The sequence below is a fragment of the Prionailurus bengalensis genome, chromosome A3 (assembly GCF_016509475.1).
Source record: "Prionailurus bengalensis isolate Pbe53 chromosome A3, Fcat_Pben_1.1_paternal_pri, whole genome shotgun sequence".
Lineage (NCBI taxonomy): Eukaryota > Metazoa > Chordata > Mammalia > Carnivora > Felidae > Prionailurus > Prionailurus bengalensis.
In genome coordinates this window covers 30,144,986-30,167,182 of record NC_057354.1, presented here as the reverse complement: position 1 = coordinate 30,167,182, position 22,197 = coordinate 30,144,986, and the positions used below count along the sequence as shown (strand labels likewise).

Here is a 22,197-nt window from a genome sequence, read left to right as displayed (position 1 = left end):
TTTTAATTTTTTTTAACATTTATTCATTTTTGAGAGTGAGAGAGACAGAGCATGAGCAGGAGAAGGACAGAGAGAGGGGGAGACACAGAATCAGAAACAGGCTCCAGGCTCTGAGTGGTCAGCCCAGAGCCCGGTGCAGGGCTGGAACTCACGGACTGCAAGATCATGACCTGAGCCGAAGTCGGGATGCTCAACCAACTGAGCCACCCAGGCACCCCCCCCAAGAAATTTTTTTAGAGAAGAAGAAAACCTCCTAAATGCTCATCTGCAGAGAGTTAGGTGCATCAATCATTCCACACCGGTAGTTCTGCAGAACTAACAAGGAACTCATCAAGGCATTCTGATAAGTAGGGAAAAAAACAAGATGCAAAACAATGGACCTAGAATATGTGTACATTTACACATATTTAGGTAAGTGCATATAAAAATAATGAAATGGAAGAATAGAGAAGCGGGAAATTAGGAAGAGGAGCCAGGATTTTCATTCAATAAGAATATCTAGACTGAATTCTACAAACTCTAGGACTGTGTAGGTACTCCAGGGTTTACAAAACAGTGAAGCATTCTGCATTGTGTATTCAACTCACAAATATTCACTGATACCGCATGTGAGACACTGTTCTATGTACCAGAACACAACAGTGAAGAAGCCTCTGCTCTCATGGAGTTCACATTAGAGAAACAACAAATAAGGCCAGAAATATCCCCCACCCCCACACACAGGCGTGTATATGTAACACCAAGCAGAGATAAATGCTATAAAAAGAAAAAAACAGTGCAAGAACAAAGACACTGGGGCACCTGGGTGGCTCAGTCAGTTCAGTGTCCAATTCTTGATTTCAGCTCAAGTCATGATCCCAGGGTCATGATTTCAAGGCCCACTCTGGGCATGGAGCCTCCTTAAGATCCTCCCTCTCTCCCTCTGCCCCTTCTGTTCTCTCTTTTAAAAAAAAGGTGGGGGGGGGCACCTGGGTGGCTCAGCTGGTTAAGCGTCCAACTCTTGGTTTCGGCTCAGGTCATGATCTCATGACTCGTGAGTTCAAGCCCCACAGTGGGCTTTGTGCTGGCAGTGTGGAGCCTGCATGGGATTTTCTATTTCCCTCTCTCTATGCCCCTTCCCTGCTCACGCATGCATGCACAGGCTCACTCTCTCGCTCTCTCGCTCTCTCGCTCTCTCTCTCTCTCTCTCTCTCTGTCAAGATAAAGAAATAAACTTAAAAGGGGAGGGGGGGCACCTGGGTCATTTAAGCATCCGGCTTCGGTTCAGGTCATGAAATCATGGTTCATGAGTTCAAGCCCTGCATCAGGCTCTGTGCTGACAGCTCAGAGCCTGGAGCCTGTTTCAGATTCTGTGTCTCCCTCTCTCTGTTTCTCTCTCTCTCTCAAAAATAAAGATTCTGAAAAAAAGGTGCTACTTTAGAAAGGGCAGTTAGGGAAGGCATCTTGGAAAAGGTGACATTTGCTTTCATCAGTTTTATGTACCAGAATCCCTTGAAATGCTAAGTGGGGAAGTAATTATAAGAGGGCGATGTAGAAACAGATATGCTGAAAGCAATCTTCCCATAAGAAATACTGGCCCAGGATGACTCGGGGCTTTAGTCACATGTGGAAAACCCAGCACTCTTATCCTAGCATGAGCTTTAGGACCAGAGGGAATGCCAATTCTCACTCCACATCACTGGGCATGTCATAGACATCTAGGAACCTCAGTGTCCTAAGTGCACATGGAGAGAAATCCTATCCACCCGGCAGTGATACAATAAGAATCAAACTATTACAGCACATGAAGTGCTTAAACACTGACTGCCTCACATTAATAGGTATTCAGTAAATGATGGCTAACGATATCTATTATTTATATGGTGGGGACATTTAAGTGTGCAGGACGAACGGTAGAAAGGGTGGAGGGAGAAAGAACAGAGTCACAGAAGGGGTGCGAGGGCCACCTATGTTAGATGACCATGATGCTGGAGAAAGGGGGTCAGCTTCCCCACTGTCAGAGAGACTCGGGCATTTGCTTCTTTATATTTGAAAACCTGACATTATGACAGCTTTAGAATGTGCTACTTTCTCCCGGTGTGAAAATAAAACAACTGGTTTATGACAAAAATAAACTTTTACAGGGTAAATGAATACAAATGCAGCCTCAACCCAGCATGCAAAGCAATGGAAAGTGCGTGGGTGAGAAAGTGATGCTGCAGGCATGCCATTCAACTGTCACCCCGAGCTGCTTCCCACCCCCCCCCACCTCCTGCCCCCAGGTAGATAAATACACACAAGCACAGCTTAGGTTGCAGCCAGTTTTTCAACTTGAGCAAATCAAGAACTGCCTGCCCTGGGGTTCTATATAACCTTTATTTTAAACACAGAGTACCACTGTTCAGAACCATTTTTGAAAATTGCTATTCAAAGATATTCATTATCACGGTGCCAGGCAGACATGGGCTCTGTGAACACACCTGGGGCACACCCTGACTTCACCAACTACACTACCCAAGTTTACTAGCAGTCCTAGGTCTCCTTGCAAGACCAGACGCTCTTCAAAGGCTGGGAGATTGGAAGGTAAGCCAGATTTTTAAAGTCAGGGGTCAGAGCCCGGTGGTGGGGTGAGGCAGAGTCTGTACTTCCGCCTGGTAAAGGAAGGTCCGAGACCCTGAGAGGTGCCTGCCTTTGACTACTCTCTGCGCCATGGTCTGACGACGCCATCACATGGCTCCTCTAACAGCCCTTCATCACAGTCTAAACAACTGCCTTATCAATGTCACTCCCCCACCAAAAAAGAATTAACACATACACACAAAAAACTTTAAAAGGAATAATGTTCTGTTGAAGGATGTTCTCAGAAAGGAAAACTACTCTCCCTGTTCCATCACCACTACTACCTCTGCATCTCCTACCAACAGATCCCAGCAGAAGAGCTGCTCCACAAAGGTGCTACGTTTATACATTTGTTGAACTGAACACACCACAAAATCAAGATGTGGTACAGCTGCAAGAGTCTTGGTCCAGCGGTTCTCAGATTTGTCTGCTAATGGAACTCTGTTTGATGACCAAATTTTGTTCTGATAAACAAATTTTATTCAGAAATTCCATATGTAAAAGATAAATGTGATCAACCAGCTCAGAATCAAATTAAACTTTGTAGTTTGCAACATACTCAGAGAAAACACGGTACGACGCCAGCACTTTGGGCAGAAGCCGAGTACAAGAGCACTTAAATGACCTGTTCAGGTTCATACAGAGACTGGGGCAGAACTGGGATAAACAGTCCCCAGTTTCTGAATCCCATGTGGTTCTTTTCTTATTAGCTGGGCTGTCTGCCAGCAGGCTCTCAACACTCTGGGATGCCTGCACATCACCACCGGTTTCATTCCCCTCTCGAGAACTCCCCTGGCCCAGCAGCACCCCTCAGCCTCCACCTTGTGACAGCACCCTCATGGCTTCAACAGTTGTTTTCAAGGTGTTCTGCACATTGGTGCTTTTAGGAGTTTTGTGTTTCAGGTAAATTTTGATTTTTAAACACACATTTTTTTCACTAACATCTTAGAGAATTCACACTATGTTGTCAGTTTAAATTTTAAAATAACCAATGGATTAATGTATATTATCAATTAACCAGCTTTTTTAGAGAAACATAAAAATCCTTCTATTAATCTGTGCATATACTTTGGCTTCTCTCAGAAGTCACCGACTTAGGGATGCCCAGCTGGCTCAGTCGGTTGAGCCTCTGACTGGGTTTTGGCTTAGGTCATGACCCCAGGGTCATGAGATCGAGCCCTGTGTTGAGCTCTATGCTAAGCATGGAGCCTGCTTAAGATTCTCTCTCCCTCTCTCTCTCTCTCCCCCTGCCCCCTGCTCATGCTCCCTCTCTCAAATTAAATAAATAAAATAAAAAATAAATAATAATTTAAAAAGAAGTCACTGACTAGAAAAATTACAGCCTCCTGCTTGTTTTGTTGCTGTTGCTGCTTCACGTGTCGGCTCACCAGACACACAATCCAGGTGAGCCACAGGGTTATGCACACCTGCTTGGCTGATGCTCCCCAAGGGCTACTGGCAAGCTGATGCACAGTGCCTGGCACATAATAGGGACTCCATGAATTCTGACTCATGAACTCAGTGTCAAGTGAACCCCAAGTACTATCATGATAACAGCGTAACAGAGACAGTTTCCTTACTTGTGTTGAAGTTTGGGGTGCCTTGCTATAACCTAAGGTACGCTTCAAACTCTGGCATAAAGATAAGTGCACCCAACGCTTGGACAATGACATTTTACTGCTTAGCATGGCCTATATACTCTGCTCTTTGGCTCCAGAGTGGACCTTTGAAACCCAGAAAATAACCTCGGTGCTCAGTTCAAAGACATGCTGGGGAGAATTCTAAGCCCAAGGGAATGGAGAAATACAAGGGCACATTAGTCCCCTGATCTCCTGAGCTCTCTGGCTTCTTGTGTACTCTTTACTCTCTGTTACCTCCTCGCTGACAGGAAACATCAACTACACCAGCCCCATGTGAGGAATACAAAAAATATTTGTCGAACTGATTTCTTTTTAAAGTCAGAGAAAGAAATCCAGAAAGTCAGCTGCAGATGAAAAACTGACAGCTATGGCTCTCTAAGGGGATGTGCAGTTTTGAAAAATATAGTTCATAAATCGTCTATTGAGTAAAAGGAAGAAAAATAGAACGGTTTTGAATTCCCATGCAGTCAAAAATATAATAAACAACACAGCTACTTACAGTTAATAAAAAATAAAATGCCGAAACAATTCAGAATACCCCATGTATTTAGTGTTAAGCGTTTCCTAATAAGGAATATAATTGTTTAAAAAATCACAACACAAAATTGGTGTTTTCCTCATTTTCCACAGGTAACTACTGTTCATTTTCTGTGTATTTTTCCAAAAAGCTTCCTTCACCCATATTAATGCATATACATAAATACACACACACACACACACACACACGCACACACACACACACACAAACTATATCTGGATTCAACAAATAACTCCTGAAGGCCTATGCAATGAGGAACACAAGGGTCAAGGTGAATGTGGGTCCTGATTTAAATTTTTCACAAAAACAATATCCAATATATTACTCACAAAACATTTTTTAAATGTAAACTTCACCACCACCACAAGAAGTAAGTAAACTTGATAGTACTACCACAATTTGATACATCAGGAAACCGAAATGAGAGGTCAAGTCCTCTGCCCAGAAACTTACCTAGTGTCTACAGGAAACCAAGTTAGGCCTAGCACACAAGTGACAGAGGACTCCAGAACTAGCACTCTCGCCATGAAATAAAGGTGGTAAGTAAGTGATAATAAAAGTGATGAGCAATAAAAGTTTGCAATCTAGGAGGTAAGTGTGAATTCAGAAATCAGATAATGATTAACTAGTACTTATATGACAGAGCTTACCTAAAGGCAGCAACTAGTGGTGCGTAAATTGAGTCTCCATCATAAACGTATAAATGATCCCAACTACACTCTGTAGCAAAATGATTAAAACGAAGTCTCATTATTCTATTTGGCCTGAAAAGAACAAAAAAAGAGTAATTTATAATAATCAGCATAACTACCAGACATTTGAGAAGAAAATAGACATAGATTTTTAAAGATAAATTTACATGAAGAGAAGAAATTAATAGTATATAAACAACATTCCTTTATCTGTCAAAGATTTACTTTTCTTTGTACTTACTATGTGCGAGACCACTAATCATGCAACGGTAAACAAGGCGGACAGGTCTATGCCTCTTCAGGCCCTACAGCCCATACAGTGGCTGTTCTTTAACAGCCTGTGAACCAACCAGTTAGCGGTTTCATTTCTGCACTTCCTTTCCTATTCAACTTAAGATTTCACACTACATCATTTCACACACACAATTGCCAATTCTCTAAACTTGCCTACCCTTCTGCCTTTTCATGGAGCTACCTGGCAAAGCCCCGGTCTAGAGGAAACCAGTGATCTCCTTTGATTCAAATTAAATGCAAAGAAAACTAAGCTGTGCTGGAGGTAGTCACAACACTGGATAGGCTGGTTCCAGGACTGGTCACAGCTCACCAACTTCAAATTGGCACTTTACTTCTGCCAGCAGTCAGTCCTACTACTAATTCTCTCTCTCCTTCCCCACAATTGCTACTAACTCCCAATTACTATTTCAAACCACTCAGTCTCACCTCCTTAAGCTCAGCACTCAAAAATCTCTCTACTCCCCATTTTTCAAAACAGATATACCTGTCTATTCCTCCTTCCATCTCTTAAACATTTCACATCTCCCTCTCATCTGGAACTTCCCACATCCATATTTAAATGTCCTTAAGTCTCACACATTTTACCAAAAAAAACAACAAAACATAAAAACTTCAAATTTCAACTCTCCTTCTAGCCATTACCCAACCTACCCCTCCCTCTCCTCTGAAGAGAGTGAACCTCCACACAAGACTTTGCTTTCTGTTTCCTCACATCCTACTCACCCACTTTGTTCTCAAACCTGGCTTCCACCCAAACACTCCACTCAAAAATCTCTTGGTAAAATCAGCACCATTTATACCCTGGTGATGTCTAATTATATGTCTCCAGTCTAGGCCTTCCCTCTACCCCACACGTGTCTACCTAACATCTCTAAGCAAACAATTAAGTACATAGGCAAGTTAACTCAGCTGATGATAACTACCATGAAGAAATGAAAGGAATGTGATGTGTCCAACAGGTGGCAGGGAGTTACCCCAGAAAGCTTTGGAAGAGATGAGAATGACAAGAGATAAGCCATGTGAAAAAAGCTGGGGAACAATGTTTCAGGCAGAGGGAAGAGCACAGTCTTAAAGTCTTAGTGAGAAAGGGATTGACGTGTCTAGGCAACGTGAAGAAAATCAGCGTGTCTGAAACAGAGCAAACAGAGGACACCACAGGAGACAAGAAGCGAGAGGTGGGCAAGGGGCAACGGCAAAAACCGGGAGGCCAATTTCAAGGCTACCACCGTGGCCCAGAAAACAGAGGATGGCTGGGGTCTTACAACAATTGTAGAGATGAAGATGAAAGGGAGATCGTAAATGAATTGGGAGGACACTCTAGAGGGAGAACAGACAGAACTTAGTGGCAGGCTGAATATGAAGATAAGAAAGGAAGGAGTTAAACTTTTTTGCTTAGGCTCGGGAGGAACCACCACCAAGGGCACACTGGGAGGGATGCTGGAGAAAGACCTCAGATAGAAATAAACTGACAGAAAGGGCAAGAGCAAACAACTCCTTAAAGCAGCCATTCTCAAAGTGGGGTCCTCACAATGCCAGAGGCCTTGGGACCCGTTGGCATTTACTGATGGTGCAAGAGCAGTGGTGGGTGAAACTGCCGGTACCTGAGAACAGAGCAGGGCAGAGGCACCAAACCGTACCAGTAATCGCTGTTACTCTTTAATACTACACGTTCACAAGGAAAAAGGAGTTTCATTTAAGAGTATCTTTATGAAGTGGTAAAAACTGCTAATTTTATTAAACTGTGGCTCACGAATACACATCTTTTGAATATTCTGCCTGACAGGCTGGGAAGTGTGCATAAAGCACTTCTGCTGTCTAACAAAGTACTGCGGGCTCCAGGAAAATCGCTTTTGCAATTGTTTGAGTGCTGAGCTGAACCTATCGCTTTTTTCTCGAACACTACTTATCATTTTTACTTGAAAGGACAACTGACAAACTATGGTTACTCAGACTTGGATATCTGGTAGATACTTCCTTAAAAATGAACAAAGCAGGTCTGTCACTTCAAAGAAAACAACTGGCAGTATTTGTTGCCAAAGATAAAATACAGGCTTTCAAAGCAATAATTAGTTTTGGAAAATCTGTCTCTGCCACCCAGATAAAACTTCCCAATGCTTAAAATTTTCTGATGAGATTAAATGGTGACATTAACCGGGGCGCCTGGGTGGCTCAGTCGGTTAAGCGTCCAACTGCAGCTCAGGTCACGATCTCACGGTCCGTGAGTTCGAGCCCCGCGTCGGGCTCTAGGCTGACGGCTCAGAGCCTGGAGCCTGTTTCAGATCCTGTGTCTCCCTCTCTCTGACCCTCTCCCGTTCATGCTCTGTCTCTCTCTGTCTCAAAAATAAATAAACGTTAAAAAAAATAAAAATTTAAAAAAATGGTGACATTAACCAGTGTGATTTTTTTCATATTGTATCATGAAATATATCAAAATTAGGAAGATCTGAATAGTTCAGGGAACCATTATTTTCTAAATAACCCATATAGCCTGTTACAAAACCATGCAAGGCTTAAAGAGCCATTCAAAAGTATAAGAAAACTCAAAAGATTTTAATTTAAATTCCAAAAGTTCATTAATAATGTTTTAGATTCCACACTGCAATTTACGTTTAAGAAATTAGCACTTGTCAAGCTTTGATGCAGTGTCAAAGAAGACCACCCAAAATTATTTAAAAATGTTATTCAGATATCCTTCCTTTTCCTACTACACATTCAAGTAAAGCCTAATTTTCTTCACATGCTTCAACCACAATAACATATTCTAACAAACTGAATGCAGAAGAAAATATGATAATCCACCTATCTTCTACTGAGCCAGACAGAGAAGTGATTTGACAAAAATGTAACACGATACCATTCTTCTCACTGATGTTTTTTTAAATATAGGGTTTGCTTTTTCATAAAAATATGCCATTTTGTGCTAACATGTAGTAGGTTTATTACTGCTTTTAAATGAGTTAATAAGGAATTTCCTTAGTTTTTATATATAATATAATAAACACAGATATAACCCACACAAACAAGAGTTATTTGGAATTTTCAAAATTTAAGAGTATAAAGGGGTCCTGAGACCAAAAAGTTTGAGAAACACTGCTTTAAAGATGTGCCATGGAGAGAAGGCGGCAAGAGCTGGAGGGGCACAGGAGGCCCAGAGAAGAAGCTATTTTTCTTTTCCTGCCCACAATAAAAATAAGTACTTAGAAAAATGATATAATATTATAATTTTCTAATGGTATAAATCATTTAAAATATTCAACAGTTCTAAGTATGATAACTGAAAATATACAAACGTCTGGTGTGTACAATTCATTCACAGCTTTAAATCAACACAAAACAAAAACTGAAAACAAAAATTGTTTTCAAATTCACAATGAAGGTTAATAAAATCATATTCACTTGTCAAATGAAAAGTTATCAAATAAAAAATATTTTAAGTACTCTATGCTACAGGTTGTTAATTTTACTTGTAAAAAAAACCACACTGAGCTCTAAAAAAAAAAAAAAAATTTAAACCAGCCATTACTACTTACTGTCCTTCAATGAGCCATGTACATTTTGTTTTATATTTATAATTTCCAGGTCCATCTGTTACAAACCCAGAAGATCCAGTTAGTCTGTAATGCAGAAAACAAACAAACAAACAGAAAACAAAAAACAAAAATGTAAGTCCAACCAAGTTTCACATACTAATCTTTCTTAATTCTCAAATAATGCAAGTTAAGCATAGTAAGTACATTAATGCACACTATAACCAGAAGAAAATGACTGGGTAGTTATAGTCAGATTATACTAATCTAGATGAAAAAAATAATTTCCATAAACTTAAGAAAGGGGGGTACAAATACATTAAAACCAACAGGAATTGAAAAAAAAAAGCGTATCTAAATCTTTCTAGCTGAGATAGGAAAATCATACTTTGAAAATGGCTACCATGAAAATGGCCACAAGAACTTACTTATAAATATGAGCTGGTTTTTAAAAAGATCACACAGTTATAGTTACGACTAAAGGGTATTTAATACAATAACACCGTGGAAAGCAGAACTGTGACAGGCAAGCACATCAAGCCACAATACACAACGGACCCATCACAGCCATTTGGCTGCCACTTCTGAAGGCAATCCACCACGTCCCACGAGCAGTGACCGTCAGCACCTGTCTTCCCACACTCGTGCCAAGTCTGAAGTTTGATATTTTTAGGTCTTGACTATATGATAGGCATATACTGATATCTCATTAATGTTTTGGCTGGTACATACCTTGATGCTTAAGTGTCTTCTCATATGTTTTGGTCATTTGTATTTCCTCCTCTCTGAATTAAAATTCCATATTCTTTGCCCACTTTGCTACCAAGTTGTCTTTTTCAAATTAATGTTTAGGAGCTCTTTTTATATTAAAGAGCTCCCATCTGCATGTAAAATGTACTATAAATACATTTTCTCAGTTTACTTTTTTCTTTATATTTTGTGTCTGGTATCTTTTCCTATATAGAACTTTCGAAATTTAAGAAGGATGCTATTTCCTTCCACACTGCTGTTTCCAGATCATCTTTTGTCCATCTTCCATCACCAATGTCAGCCTGTCTGAAACAGATGCTCTCCTCTGGGTCTTACTCCCTTACATTCTGACTTATCTACTGACATCCCAGTTATTCCTTCTTGCCCACTGACATTAGCATCTAGTTCATTCAACTACATCAACATATAAGATGTTCTAATCAGAACCCAGTTTTTCCATTTCTTAACTTCACCATTAACAGTCTTTTTTTCCACCCATATTAGTCACCCACTCCTCTGGGTCCTGCCATTTCCTGTAAAAGCATGAACACCAAAATCTGCATTTTAGGCATCCTACATTCTGGCCACCATCTCTTCTCTCTCAAGTTCATTTAGCCTAGTTCTCCCTTTCCAGTGAGTCATCATCCCCATGGGGACCTCCAATCCACTGCACTATCACTCTTCATGCTCATCACCCACCACACACACATTCGACTTTCCCACTTAAGATTCCATGGTCCATCACAATTATCATCACCTTCAAATCCTTCTTGGACTTTTGCCCTTCTCTCCCTCTGCTGTACTCACCTGGATACTGGTATCTCCATCCATGTCTTACTCCCAACATCCATTCTAACCCAAAAAGATTAGTCTGAGCCACTCATGGTTTCCTATGCCCCCTGACAATAATTGATTAGAAACCTAACACAACTGGCAGAAAAACAAAAATAGTAATGGCTTAACCAAGATAATAAAGTCCAAAGGTAAGAAATACAGAGAACACAAAAGGATTCCCATAATCATGAGGGACCTAATGTTCTTCTATCTAGTTGCTTTGTCATCCTCAACATGTGGCTTCCACCTCATAATCCAAGATGGCTGCTCAAACTCCAGCTTTTATTCCCACATTCTACCCAGCAGGAAGGAGGAAAACAAAGTGCACATTCCCTCCTTCTAAGTCAAACAAGACAATTCAACTTATATCCCATCAGCCAAAACTTAGTGACATATCTAAATGTAGAGGGAGGCTGAGAAATGTAGCCACTATTCCAAATGACCATGTATTCAGTGAAAAATCAGGATTTCCTTCATTAGAGAAGTGGAGAAAGGAGACGAAGGGTCATTACTAGTTTCTGTCACAGCACATAATCAAATACTTAAATGTCAGGGGAAGTCTTGATGGAGGCCTTCCAGGAAGTATTTTTTCATTAACAAAGACAGTGTGGTAGACAGGGAGATTTGCCACATAATCTCCCTTCTGAGGAAGGACTAACAGCCTGGTCAACAGTTTTTACGGCTCTTACAGTTCCTTCAGGAGCTGCCTTGCCCCAGGTCACACCCTGCCCAGGGTGGTCCATACCACAAAGGGTGGAAAGTCTGGAGCAATCCAACAAAAAACAACTCTGACAGTCCTTGCTTCTGAGCTCCCCTTTGTCAGGCCTACACTGAAGTTCAACTTCTTCCTTTGCCCAATTCTGCTCTCTGCACCTTCCTCTCACACTGTTATAACCAATTTGTGCCCCAAACACAAATCTCAGTAATGCAGCCATTATGCTACAAGGCTGAACAGGAAGCCAATACCAAGGATGACCAACCAAAGGAATGCAAAGGTCCATGAACGCAGCATCAACCAACCACAGAGACCACTCCCAGTTTATGGACAAATAAACTTCCCACTGGTTACTGGTTTATTGTATATGTATGTGTGGACATAGTTTAGGCCCTTCTAGCTCACAATGTTTTCTGGCTTTCTACTATGCTTGTTTTGCTCCTAAGGGTTGCTCTGGACTGCACATAGACATGCTCAGGTATTTGCAAATCAGCATCACTTTTAGAAAAGAAATAGGTCATTTTTATTTTAAATATCTACTCAGTATTTTTAAATCTAGCATTTACATAATTTTACAGACAATGCATAGTTATGATCACAGACAAGCTGTCAACTAAACGACGATTCACCTTTTGTAACTTTTCTCCCCAAGTATACCCCCACCCACACCACATTAAGATAAATATTTAACCACCTAGTAAGCATTCTTAACTATTTTTCTTCATATTCATGAGCCCATGATATATGCACAGTTCTCTTAATTTTTGGCTATACATATTATACAAACTTTTCTGCATCTTCCTTTTCTAACCCAACAAAACTTTGTGAGAGTCTCTCCGACTAAACAGGTATTAGTCTAATTCACTTTTTGTGAAGCATATTCTAACCTATGGAGGTAGTGGTTTTTTTCCTGCCTTTCTCCTACTAACATTCATTTTGTTTTCAGTCAGTTGGCATTATGCACATTGCTGCAATAAATATCCCTATACATATGGCCTTACTTGTGCTTTAATTTCTAAGAATAGAATCTTAGGAGGAGGATTACTGGGCCAAAGGAATATGAATTTTAATTGTTAAATAAGCTGCCAATTTTCAAAAGGCTGTAACAACTCACATTTGCATCAGCAATACGTGAGAATATGCTATTTTCCACATCCTCTCTGTATTCTTGTTACTTTTAAATTTTTAACTTGAGGGGCAGCTGGGCGGCTCGGTCAGTTAAGCACCCAACTCTTGATCTCGGCTCAGCTCATGATTTCATGGTTTGTGAATTCAAGCCCTGCGTCAGGCTCTACGCTGACAGCATGGAACCTGCTTAGGATTCTTTCTCTCTGCCTCTTCCTCGCTCACGTGCACTCTCCCTCTCAAAATAAATAAACATTTTTTAAAAAATAAATAAATAAATAAGGGTGCCTGGGTGGCTCAATCCGTTAAACATCTGACTTCAGCTCAGGTCATGATCTCAGAGTTTGTGAGTTCGAGCCCCGCGTCAGGCTCTGTGCTGACAGTTTGGAGCCTAGAGCCTGCTTCAGATTCTGTGGCTCCCTCTCCCTCTGCCCCTCCCCCGCTGGCACTCTGTCTTGCACTCTCTCAAAAACAAATAAACATTAAAAAAATCAAACAAAATGAAGTTACATTTGTAATAAATAAATAAATAAATAAATTCTTTTAACTTAAAATTCCCTATGTTCTAGTGAATGGCTAACAAATGGTTACTGAAAATTTAGAGAGACTTGAAAGGGGAAGGCTAGGAATATCAACTAAACTTTCAGGTCAAGTTTTACATTCTCGTTGGCAATCCAGGTGTAGACAGATACCAGTACTGCCTGTGCTCACTTCACTGGCAGTAGCACAAAGACACTGGATTGAAACAAAGGCTTTTCAACAATACAAAACCAGAAATATAAAGAATTAACTCGCTGCTTCTACCAACTTTCCAACTCAAGAATACGCTGAGGGTGATTATGTGGTAGAAACAAATACAGGGAAAATAGGGGAACCCTCCAAAGGAGGCGGGTTTCAAAGAAGTCAGCTTACAATTATTTCTACTTTATTTGTATTATTACCAGGCAATGTGGCCTATAAAAAAAACCTCAACTTTTCTCACCTGTTAAGATTTTCTTTGTGGTCAAGTATGTTGGACATTGATAAACCCTGACCAAAGTTCCTTGGACGTTAAAAATTAAAAAAAAAAAAAAGATTGGGGCGCCTGGGTGGCTCGGTCGGTTAAGCGTCCGACTTCGGCTCAGGTCATGATCTCACGGTCCGTGGGTTCGAGACCCGCGTCGGGCTCTGTGCTGACCGCTCAGAGCCTGGAGCCTGTTTCAGATTCTGTGTCTCCCTCTCTCTGTGACCCTCCCCCATTCATGCTCTGTCTCTCTCTCTCTCAAAAATAAATAAACGTTAAAAAAAAAATTAAAAAAAAAGATAATCTATTGTAGGAAATGTAAACTACTATGTATGTGTAATTTAGTTTATTGAATTCACTATTCAAACCCTTTATATTCTTACCTGTTACCTACAAGATCTAATTCTGAGAAAAGTATATCAAAATCCCATACATACCATGACACATTTGCCACATTATTTTTGCTTTATGTATTTAGCTATTTAGCCATATAAGCTCCATAACTATTAGATCTTCATAAATTGTCTCTTTTATCATGATAATAACCCACTTATATAGTTTGATGTTCACATTCCACCTTGTCTACTGACAACCGATTTTTTTGTTGTTTTCCTGGGCCATAGCTCTTTATCCAACTCTGTTTTTCATATTTCCTTACCAAATTTTCAAGTCTCTTTCTTCTAAACAGGATACGGTTAGGTTTTGTTTCTTAACCTGACAGTTTTACTGTCATAATATAATCTATTCACATACAGTACGACGTATGACTGCTATACTGATTTGATTTCTTCCAACCAAAAATTTAAATCAATCTTAGTGAGGAGTAATTCATATACAATAAATGGCACCTTAAATGTACTATCTGTTAGGTTTTGACAAATGTACACACGTGGGGAACCCTCCCAAACGACACATAAAACAGGTCTTGTTACCCTGGAAAGTTCCTTCACACACTTTGCAGGTAATCCCTCCCAATACTGATCTTATTTCCATCACTATAGACCAGTTTTCTACAACCTAATTTAATAAAGTCATACAGAGACACTCTGGTGCCTCGCTTCTTTTGATCAGCAAAATGTTTTCTCAGTATTGTGTGTATCCGCAATTTGCTCCTTCCTATTGCTGAGTAGTATTCTACTGCATGAATATACCACAACCTGTTTATTCATTCTCCTGTTGACGGACGCTTGGATTATGTAGTTAGAGGCTCTTATGAATAAAGATGCTAAGAATACTGTGTACAAGCCTTTGTGTGGGCATGTGTGGACATTCCTCTTGAATAAATACATAAAAGTGAAGTCGCTAGATCAAATAATAGATATATAGTTAAATTTAAAGAAACTGCCAAAACGTTTCCTAAGTGGGTGTACCATCTTACACTCCCATCCCATCTAAGTATGAATCTTCTCTGCTCCCAGGTCTCCCAACTCCCCCTGGTCTCAAGCACAGGTAAGATTTTGCCCATCCATTTAGCAATATATTGACCTTGTGGAGGTCAGGAACACCTACTGTACTCCATGAGTGCAACATCACACTTTCCAGGATCTGCTGCTTCATCATCCATGCCCCCTGCTACACTGGCCCAGTCATACATCAGTTCTCTCTGTCTGGAAGGATCACAACAGATCCCAGATCCTGTAAGTTTCCTGTAGGCCCCCACAGCAAGCTGGCTCAAGAAAAGCAGAGTGCTTGCAGTTGGGAGAGCCAAGGAAACAAGTCTCATACAGGCTGCCATGTTCCTCATATCCCCCTTGGCTCCTCTTCATAGCTAAAGTCCATTTAAGTTTGGATTTTCTGTTGCTTTCAAGTAAAAACCATCCCAGTTACTAATTTCACCAATTCTGAAATGAACAAATTTTTCCTAATAGTCCAGAAACCAGGATGCACTGTAAAATCAACGGCATGTCACAATTTAAAGGAAGTGCTTTTTTTTCTTTCTTAGTAGTACATGAGGTAAGAGTGCATTTTACACTCAGTGGCATCTTAGCAAGCTGAAATTACACATATGGCAAACCCTAAACCTGGCTAAACCCAACTCTGCTTACTTAGTATATGCAACCAAATAGCCGGATAAAACTAGAGACACAACATTGTGCTGACTGGTCTTACTTCACATTTATAAACACACATCTCAAGTAGATTCTCAGCACTGCACGACAACAATCCTTCCATTTTTCTGGTCAATTCTCTTTTATACCTTATTTTCTTTCAACTTTCCAAACCCTCTTCCCCCTCTTCAATTTCAGTGGATGATCAGTGAATTGCTTTACTTATTCGTTTCATATCTATTTTTCCCCAGTGGAATGTAAATTTCATGACAGTGAAGATTTTTGTCTGTTCTGTTCACTAATTCCAGTACCTAGAAATGTGCCTGGCGTCCTAACGGCACTAAGTGAATAATAATAAAAGAAAGAAATTAGGAGAGAACTATATTTTCTTCCAATTACTAAATGCATGTACTTTGCCTTCCAGTTATAATGGATGAACTATCTAAATCCATCTAAGGTTAAATTTTCTACCTGGGCCTACAATCCTCAAATTCTACTCAATCAGGGCACCAGCAGAACAAACCTAATTCCAGCCCCTACCCCGCACTTCTCTCTACTGGACCAGCAGAAGATGAGCTGTCGTATTCCCTTCCTAAAAAACAAACTCCCTTGGGGTGCCTGGGTGGCTCAGGTGGTTGAGCATCTGCCTTCGGCTTGGGTCATGATCTCATGATTTCATGGTTTGTGAGTTCAAGCCCCACATCGGGTTCTCTGCTGTCAGTGCAGAGCCCACTTCAGATCCTCTGTCCCCCTCCCCCTTGCCCCTTTCCTACTTGGGCATGTGCTATCTCACTCTCTCTCTTAAAAATAAACTTAAAAAAAAAAAAAAAAACCAACCCTCCCTTTATCTCATGTTCCTCTCACGTTGCTGCCACTTCTTTGTTCACTTTTACAGCAAAAGTCTTGAGAATTATCCACTCTCACTGACAACACTCTCACCTACTAATTTCTTAACACATTCCAGCTAGGCTTTAACCCTAACCTCCTCAGCCACCCCCCCTACCCCACTCCCCCACTACCAAATCCTTTTGTTAAGTTATATAAGCATTTGAAATAGCTGATGCCTCCCTCTTTCTTAAAACACTTTCTTCACTTGGTTTCCAAAACCCTCCACTCTCAATTCACAGACAACTTCTTCTCAATCCCCTCTGCTAAATTCACCTGGCTTGTCCCAATCTCTAGTTGTAGGAATGCCTCAGGGCTCCAACCTCAATCTGCTTCTCTGATGGAAGTCATATTGATCTCATACTGGCCCAAAACTTTAAATACCACTTCTATATGTTTTTAACAATGAAATTTTCATTTCTGTGATATGGTAATACCATTCTGATTATCCCAGGCAAAAACTATGACTAATACAAGCATATCTGCTGTTAAAAAAAAAAAATAGGGGCACCTGGGTGGCTCAGTCGGTTAAGCGTACGACTTCGGCTCAGGTCATGATCTCACAGTCCGTGGGTTCGAGCCCCACGTCGGGCTCTGTGCTGACAGCTCAGAGCCTGCAGCCAGCTTAGGATTCTGTGTCTCCCTCTCTCTCTGCCCCTCCCCTGCTCATACTCTGTCTCTGTCTCAAAAATAAATAAAAACATTTAAAAAAAAGACTATTTCATTTTTTCTTTTCCAATATTTATGACTTTATTATTTTTCTAGCCTTATTACAATTAGTTAAGATCTCCATTATGATATGGAAAAATATTGGTGATGGTAAGTATCCTTGTTCTGTTCTCAATCTCAGGGAAAAGCTTTCAGTATTTCACCAGTGTGATATTTACCCTAAGTTCTTTGCAAAACCCTTTCTTAATACCAGATTAAGGAAGTACCTTTGTATCCCTAGTTTGCTAAAGATTTTTTTTTTTTTAATTTTTTTTTTCAACGTTTATTTATTTTTGGGACAGAGAGAGACAGAGCATGAACGGGGGAGGGGCAGAGAGAGACAGAGACACAGAATCGGAAACAGGCTCCAGGCTCTGAGCCATCAGCCCAGAGCCCGACGCGGGGCTCGAACTCCTGGACCGCGAGATCGTGACCTGGCTGAAGTCGGACGCTTAACCGACTGCGCCACCCAGGCGCCCCAAGATTTTTAACATTAGTATTGAGTTCTATTTTTTCAAAAAAAAACCACCAAAACTGTGTATCTAATGATCATTCGCCTTTTTTCCCTTATTCAATTAATACTGTGAATGATATTGATTTTCAAATATTAAATTGACCTTGAGTTTCTCAAATAAACCCAACTTGGTCATGATTCTTCTGACATTTTGCTGGATACAATTTGCAAATATCTTGTTTAAATTTTTTTATATGTTGGTTAGACTGACCTGCTTTTTCTTTGTCAGGTTTTGATAACAAAATTATGCTGGCTGTATAAAAACAAGAAAGAAATTTTACCTATTTCCTTATGCAGAAGTGTCTGTATAAGATTGGTGCTATTTCTCCTGTAAAAGTTTGGAAGAATTCACTGGTAAAGACATCTGAGCCTGAAGTTTTCTTTTAAGCAAGTTGGTTTTACTAGAGTTTGCCATTTCATCGGATTTTTTCAAATTTATCAGAATAAACTTATTAGTAATATCCTCCTATGATTTTTCCAATGTATCTAGAATCTATAGTGATACCCTCTTTATCATTATTGACATCAGTAATTTGTTTTCTTTTTCTCTTTATCAATCTCTCCAGCAACTTACCAGTTTTGTCTTGTCTTTTTCTTTTTTCTTTTGTTCTAGATTTTATTTTTTTAAGTAATCTCTACAACCAACTGGGGCTCAGACTCACAACCCTGAGATCAAGAGTCACACGCTCCACTGGCTAAGCCAAACAGGCACCAGTCAATTTTGTCTTCTCTACTCTAATGACTTTTAATATATTTTGCAGTTCTTCCATATTCTTGAGTTGAAAACAGATCACTGATTTTCAATCTTTCTTTTTTAATGCATGCATTAAAAGCCCTAACTTTCATTCTCAGCATTGCATTAGTTGTATCCCATCTTCTGACATATAATACTCTCATTAACATTGAGTTCAAAATTTCAAATTCCCAGGGTGATTTCCTTTTTACTTCATGAATATTTTGAAGAGCACAGTAACTATATGGTGTAGTATTCTCCATATGTCAATTAAAAGTGTTTTAATTTTTTAAATGTTTTTTTTTTTAATTTTTTTTTTCAACGTTTATTTATTTTTGGGACAGAGAGAGACAGAGCATGAACGGGGGAGGGGCAGAGAGAGAGGGAGTCACAGAATCGGAAACAGTCTCCAGGCTCTGAGCCATCAGCCCAGAGCCCGACGCGGGGCTCGAACTCACGGACCGCGAGATCGTGACCTGGCTGAAGTCGGACGCTTAACCGACTGCGCCACCCAGGCGCCCCGTTTTTGTTTATTTTTGAGAGAGAGACAGAGAGAGACAGAGAGAGCATGAGCAGGGAAAGGTCAGAGAGGGAGACACAGAATCTGAAGCAGGCTCCAGGCTCTGAGCTGTTAGCACACAGCGCGACTTGAGGCTCAAACTCTTGAACTGCGAGATCATGACCTGAGCCGAAGCTGGACGCTCAACCAACTGAGCCACCGAGGCACCCCAAGAGAAGTGTTTTAAAATCTTTGTTCTATTAATCAGAGAGAGGAGTATTAAAATATTTTTTGGCATCAATGGATGTTAAAAAAGCAGGAGGAAAACCTAATGAGGAGCAGAATATATGCATGGTTTTAAAGTGTTTCCCCACATACTGCTTACTGGTTGCAAGAAGGAAATAAAACAGTGAGTAGATAGTGGGGAAAAAAAAGATAATACCTCAAACAGGAGAACAAAATTAATATAAAAAATAAGGAAGACACAGGCATCACCTGCCTCCAAATGTGATATCCTGAGAAGGGATATCCCCTCACTTACACAGTATTCTGACCAAGGATGCATAACTTGAATCTAACCAGGAGGAAACACGAAGCAAAAGCAAAATAGGAAGCTGGATTAAAAGAGGGAGGATGTATTCATGAAAGAATGTCAATATCATTAAAAATAAATATAAATAAATAAATAAGAAAGGCAGTAGAAATGGTGTAGATCAGGAATCAGCAAACTATAGTCCGTAGGCCAAATCCTGCCTAACTGTTCATGTAAATAAATGTTGTTGGAACACAGCCGTGCCCTTTTGCTTATTGTCAATGTTCATGTTACAAGAGCAGAAGTGAGTAACTATACAGACACAAAGCAGAAAATATTTACTATCTGGTCCTTTACAGAAAAGATTTGCTGACCCATATTCGAGATTAAAGTAGGCTAAAGAGACATAAAGATATGATGCAATACCCAACCCTACACTGGATCTGGTACTGGAGGTGGGGGAAGCAAAAAATATAAAGGACATTATCAGGTCAATTGATAAAATTCAGTACAAACAATATATTAAAGGTATTATATCAGTATTAAATTTACTGAAGGTGAAAACAGTACCTTAAGTCTCTTAAAACTATCACTATTCTTAGAAAATACACACTATTTTTGAAAAATTTTTAAGTTTATTTTTGAGAGAGAGCGTGCACACACGGGAGAGGGGCAGAGGGGGTGGGGAAAGCATCCCAAACAGGCTCCACACTGTCAGCGCAGAGCTGGACATGGGGCTAGAACTCACAAACTGCGAGATCAGGACCTGAGTCGAAACCAAGAGTCAGATGCTCAACCGACTGAGCCACCCAGGTGCCCCTAAATAGTACTTCAATTTAAAGGGCCAAGGGCCACGAGACAGATATATCTTATTCTCAAATGGTTCACAGAAAACCACTGTGTGTGTGTGTGAGAGAGAAAGAGAGAGCACAGCACAAGCAAGCTCACAAATGACAGAGTATTTTTTATCCCTTTGCCTCTCTGTGCTTCTGTCCAGGTGTTTTCCCAACATATTCTTAGACATATTCTTATTCTTACAGTTCATTGATTCTCTCTTCATCTCTATCTAAAGTTCCTAAAATCAGTTACTGTATCTCCAGTTTCTGTTAATATTTTCTTCTTGAGAGAGAAAGAGAGACAGAGACAGAGAAAGAGAGAGAATGCACTCGTGAACACGGCAAGGACACCAAGTGGGGGAGAGAGAGAATCCTAAGCTGGCTCCATACCCGAAGAGTGGCTCACAACCATGAGATCATGACCTGAGCAGAAATCAAGGGTCAGATATTTAACCAACTGAGCCATCCAGGCACCCTGTTAATTCTTTTTTATATTTTCTAATTCTTTGCTGAAATTGTTGATCTTGTCATTTAGATTCTTAAAGCTATCAATTATTTCAAAGTCTGTTTCTAATCATTCTAACTGCTGACTTCTGCATGTCTCCAATAATGTCCTTCTTCTGTTCCAAGATCCAATCCAGAACCCAACACCGCAGTTAGCTGTCATGTCTTCTTGCCTCCTTGAACCTGTTTTTTTTTTAATAATTTAAATTTTAGTTGAAATAGATTCACATGCAGTTATAAGAAATTATAGAGTGATTCCTTGTATACTTTGACCAAGTTCCCCAAATGGTAACATTTTTCAAAACAACAGTGAAATATCATAACTAGAACACAGATGTTGATTAAGTCAATATTATTCAGATTTCCACAGTTTTACTTATACTCATGCGTGTGTGTGTGTGTGCGTGTGCACGTGTAAGTTCTATATAATTTTGTCACCTGTGTAGATTCGTGCATCTATCACCATAGTCAAGATACTAAATGGTTCCAACACTATAAGGATTCCTCATATTGCCCTTCTGTAACCATACAGCTCCCTCCCACATCTCCCCCATCCCACCCCACCTGCCACTCCACATTCTTAACCCTTGGAAATATTTAATCTGTCATTTTATCTTTTTAAAAAAATTTTTTAAACATCTATTTATTTTTGAGAGACAGAGACAGAGCACAAGCAGGGAAGGGGCAGAGAGAGAGAGAGAGAGAGAGAGAGAGAGAGAAAGAGAGAGAGAGAGAGACAGAATCCAAAGCAGGCTCCAGGCTCTGAGCTGTCAGCAGAGAGCCCAATATGGGGCTCAAACCCACACAACTGTGAGATCATGACCTGAGCCAAAGTCAGACACTTAACTGAGCCACCTAGGTGCCCCAATCTGTCATTCTGTCTTTATGCAATGTTCCTCTTTGTCTCTGGTAATTTTCTTTGCTCTAAAATATAATTTGTCAGGGCACCTGGGTGGCTCAGTTGGTGAAGACAGAGCTCCTGCTCTGTCTCTGTCTCTCAAAAAATAAATAAATGTTAAAATGGTAAAAAAAAAATTTTTTTTAATAAAAATAAAAAATATAATTTATCAATTATTAGTATAGCCATTCCTGCCCCTTTTATTCTTTCAGTTAATGCTTGCATGGAATACTTTTTCCATTCTTTTACTTTCTACCTACATACGTTATTGAATTTGAAGTGACTTTCCTACAAGCAGCATATAGTTGAGTCACATTTTTTCAA

At 40.1% G+C, this 22,197-nt stretch overlaps 1 protein-coding gene across 5 annotated transcripts in view; it reads right to left on the bottom strand.

The window, feature by feature from the left end:
- Positions 1-22,197, bottom strand: part of ATRN (attractin) — a 160,957-nt gene that overhangs the window by 115,086 nt on the left and 23,674 nt on the right. For all 5 annotated transcript variants that reach the window (XM_043602787.1, XM_043602788.1, XM_043602789.1 and 2 more), the window contains exons 2-3: positions 9,293-9,376; positions 5,427-5,540 (exon numbers count right to left, since the gene is read on the bottom strand). In XM_043602787.1, coding sequence (XP_043458722.1) covers positions 5,427-5,540; positions 9,293-9,376 — 198 coding nt within the window. The remainder of the gene's footprint in view (positions 1-5,426; positions 5,541-9,292; positions 9,377-22,197) is intronic.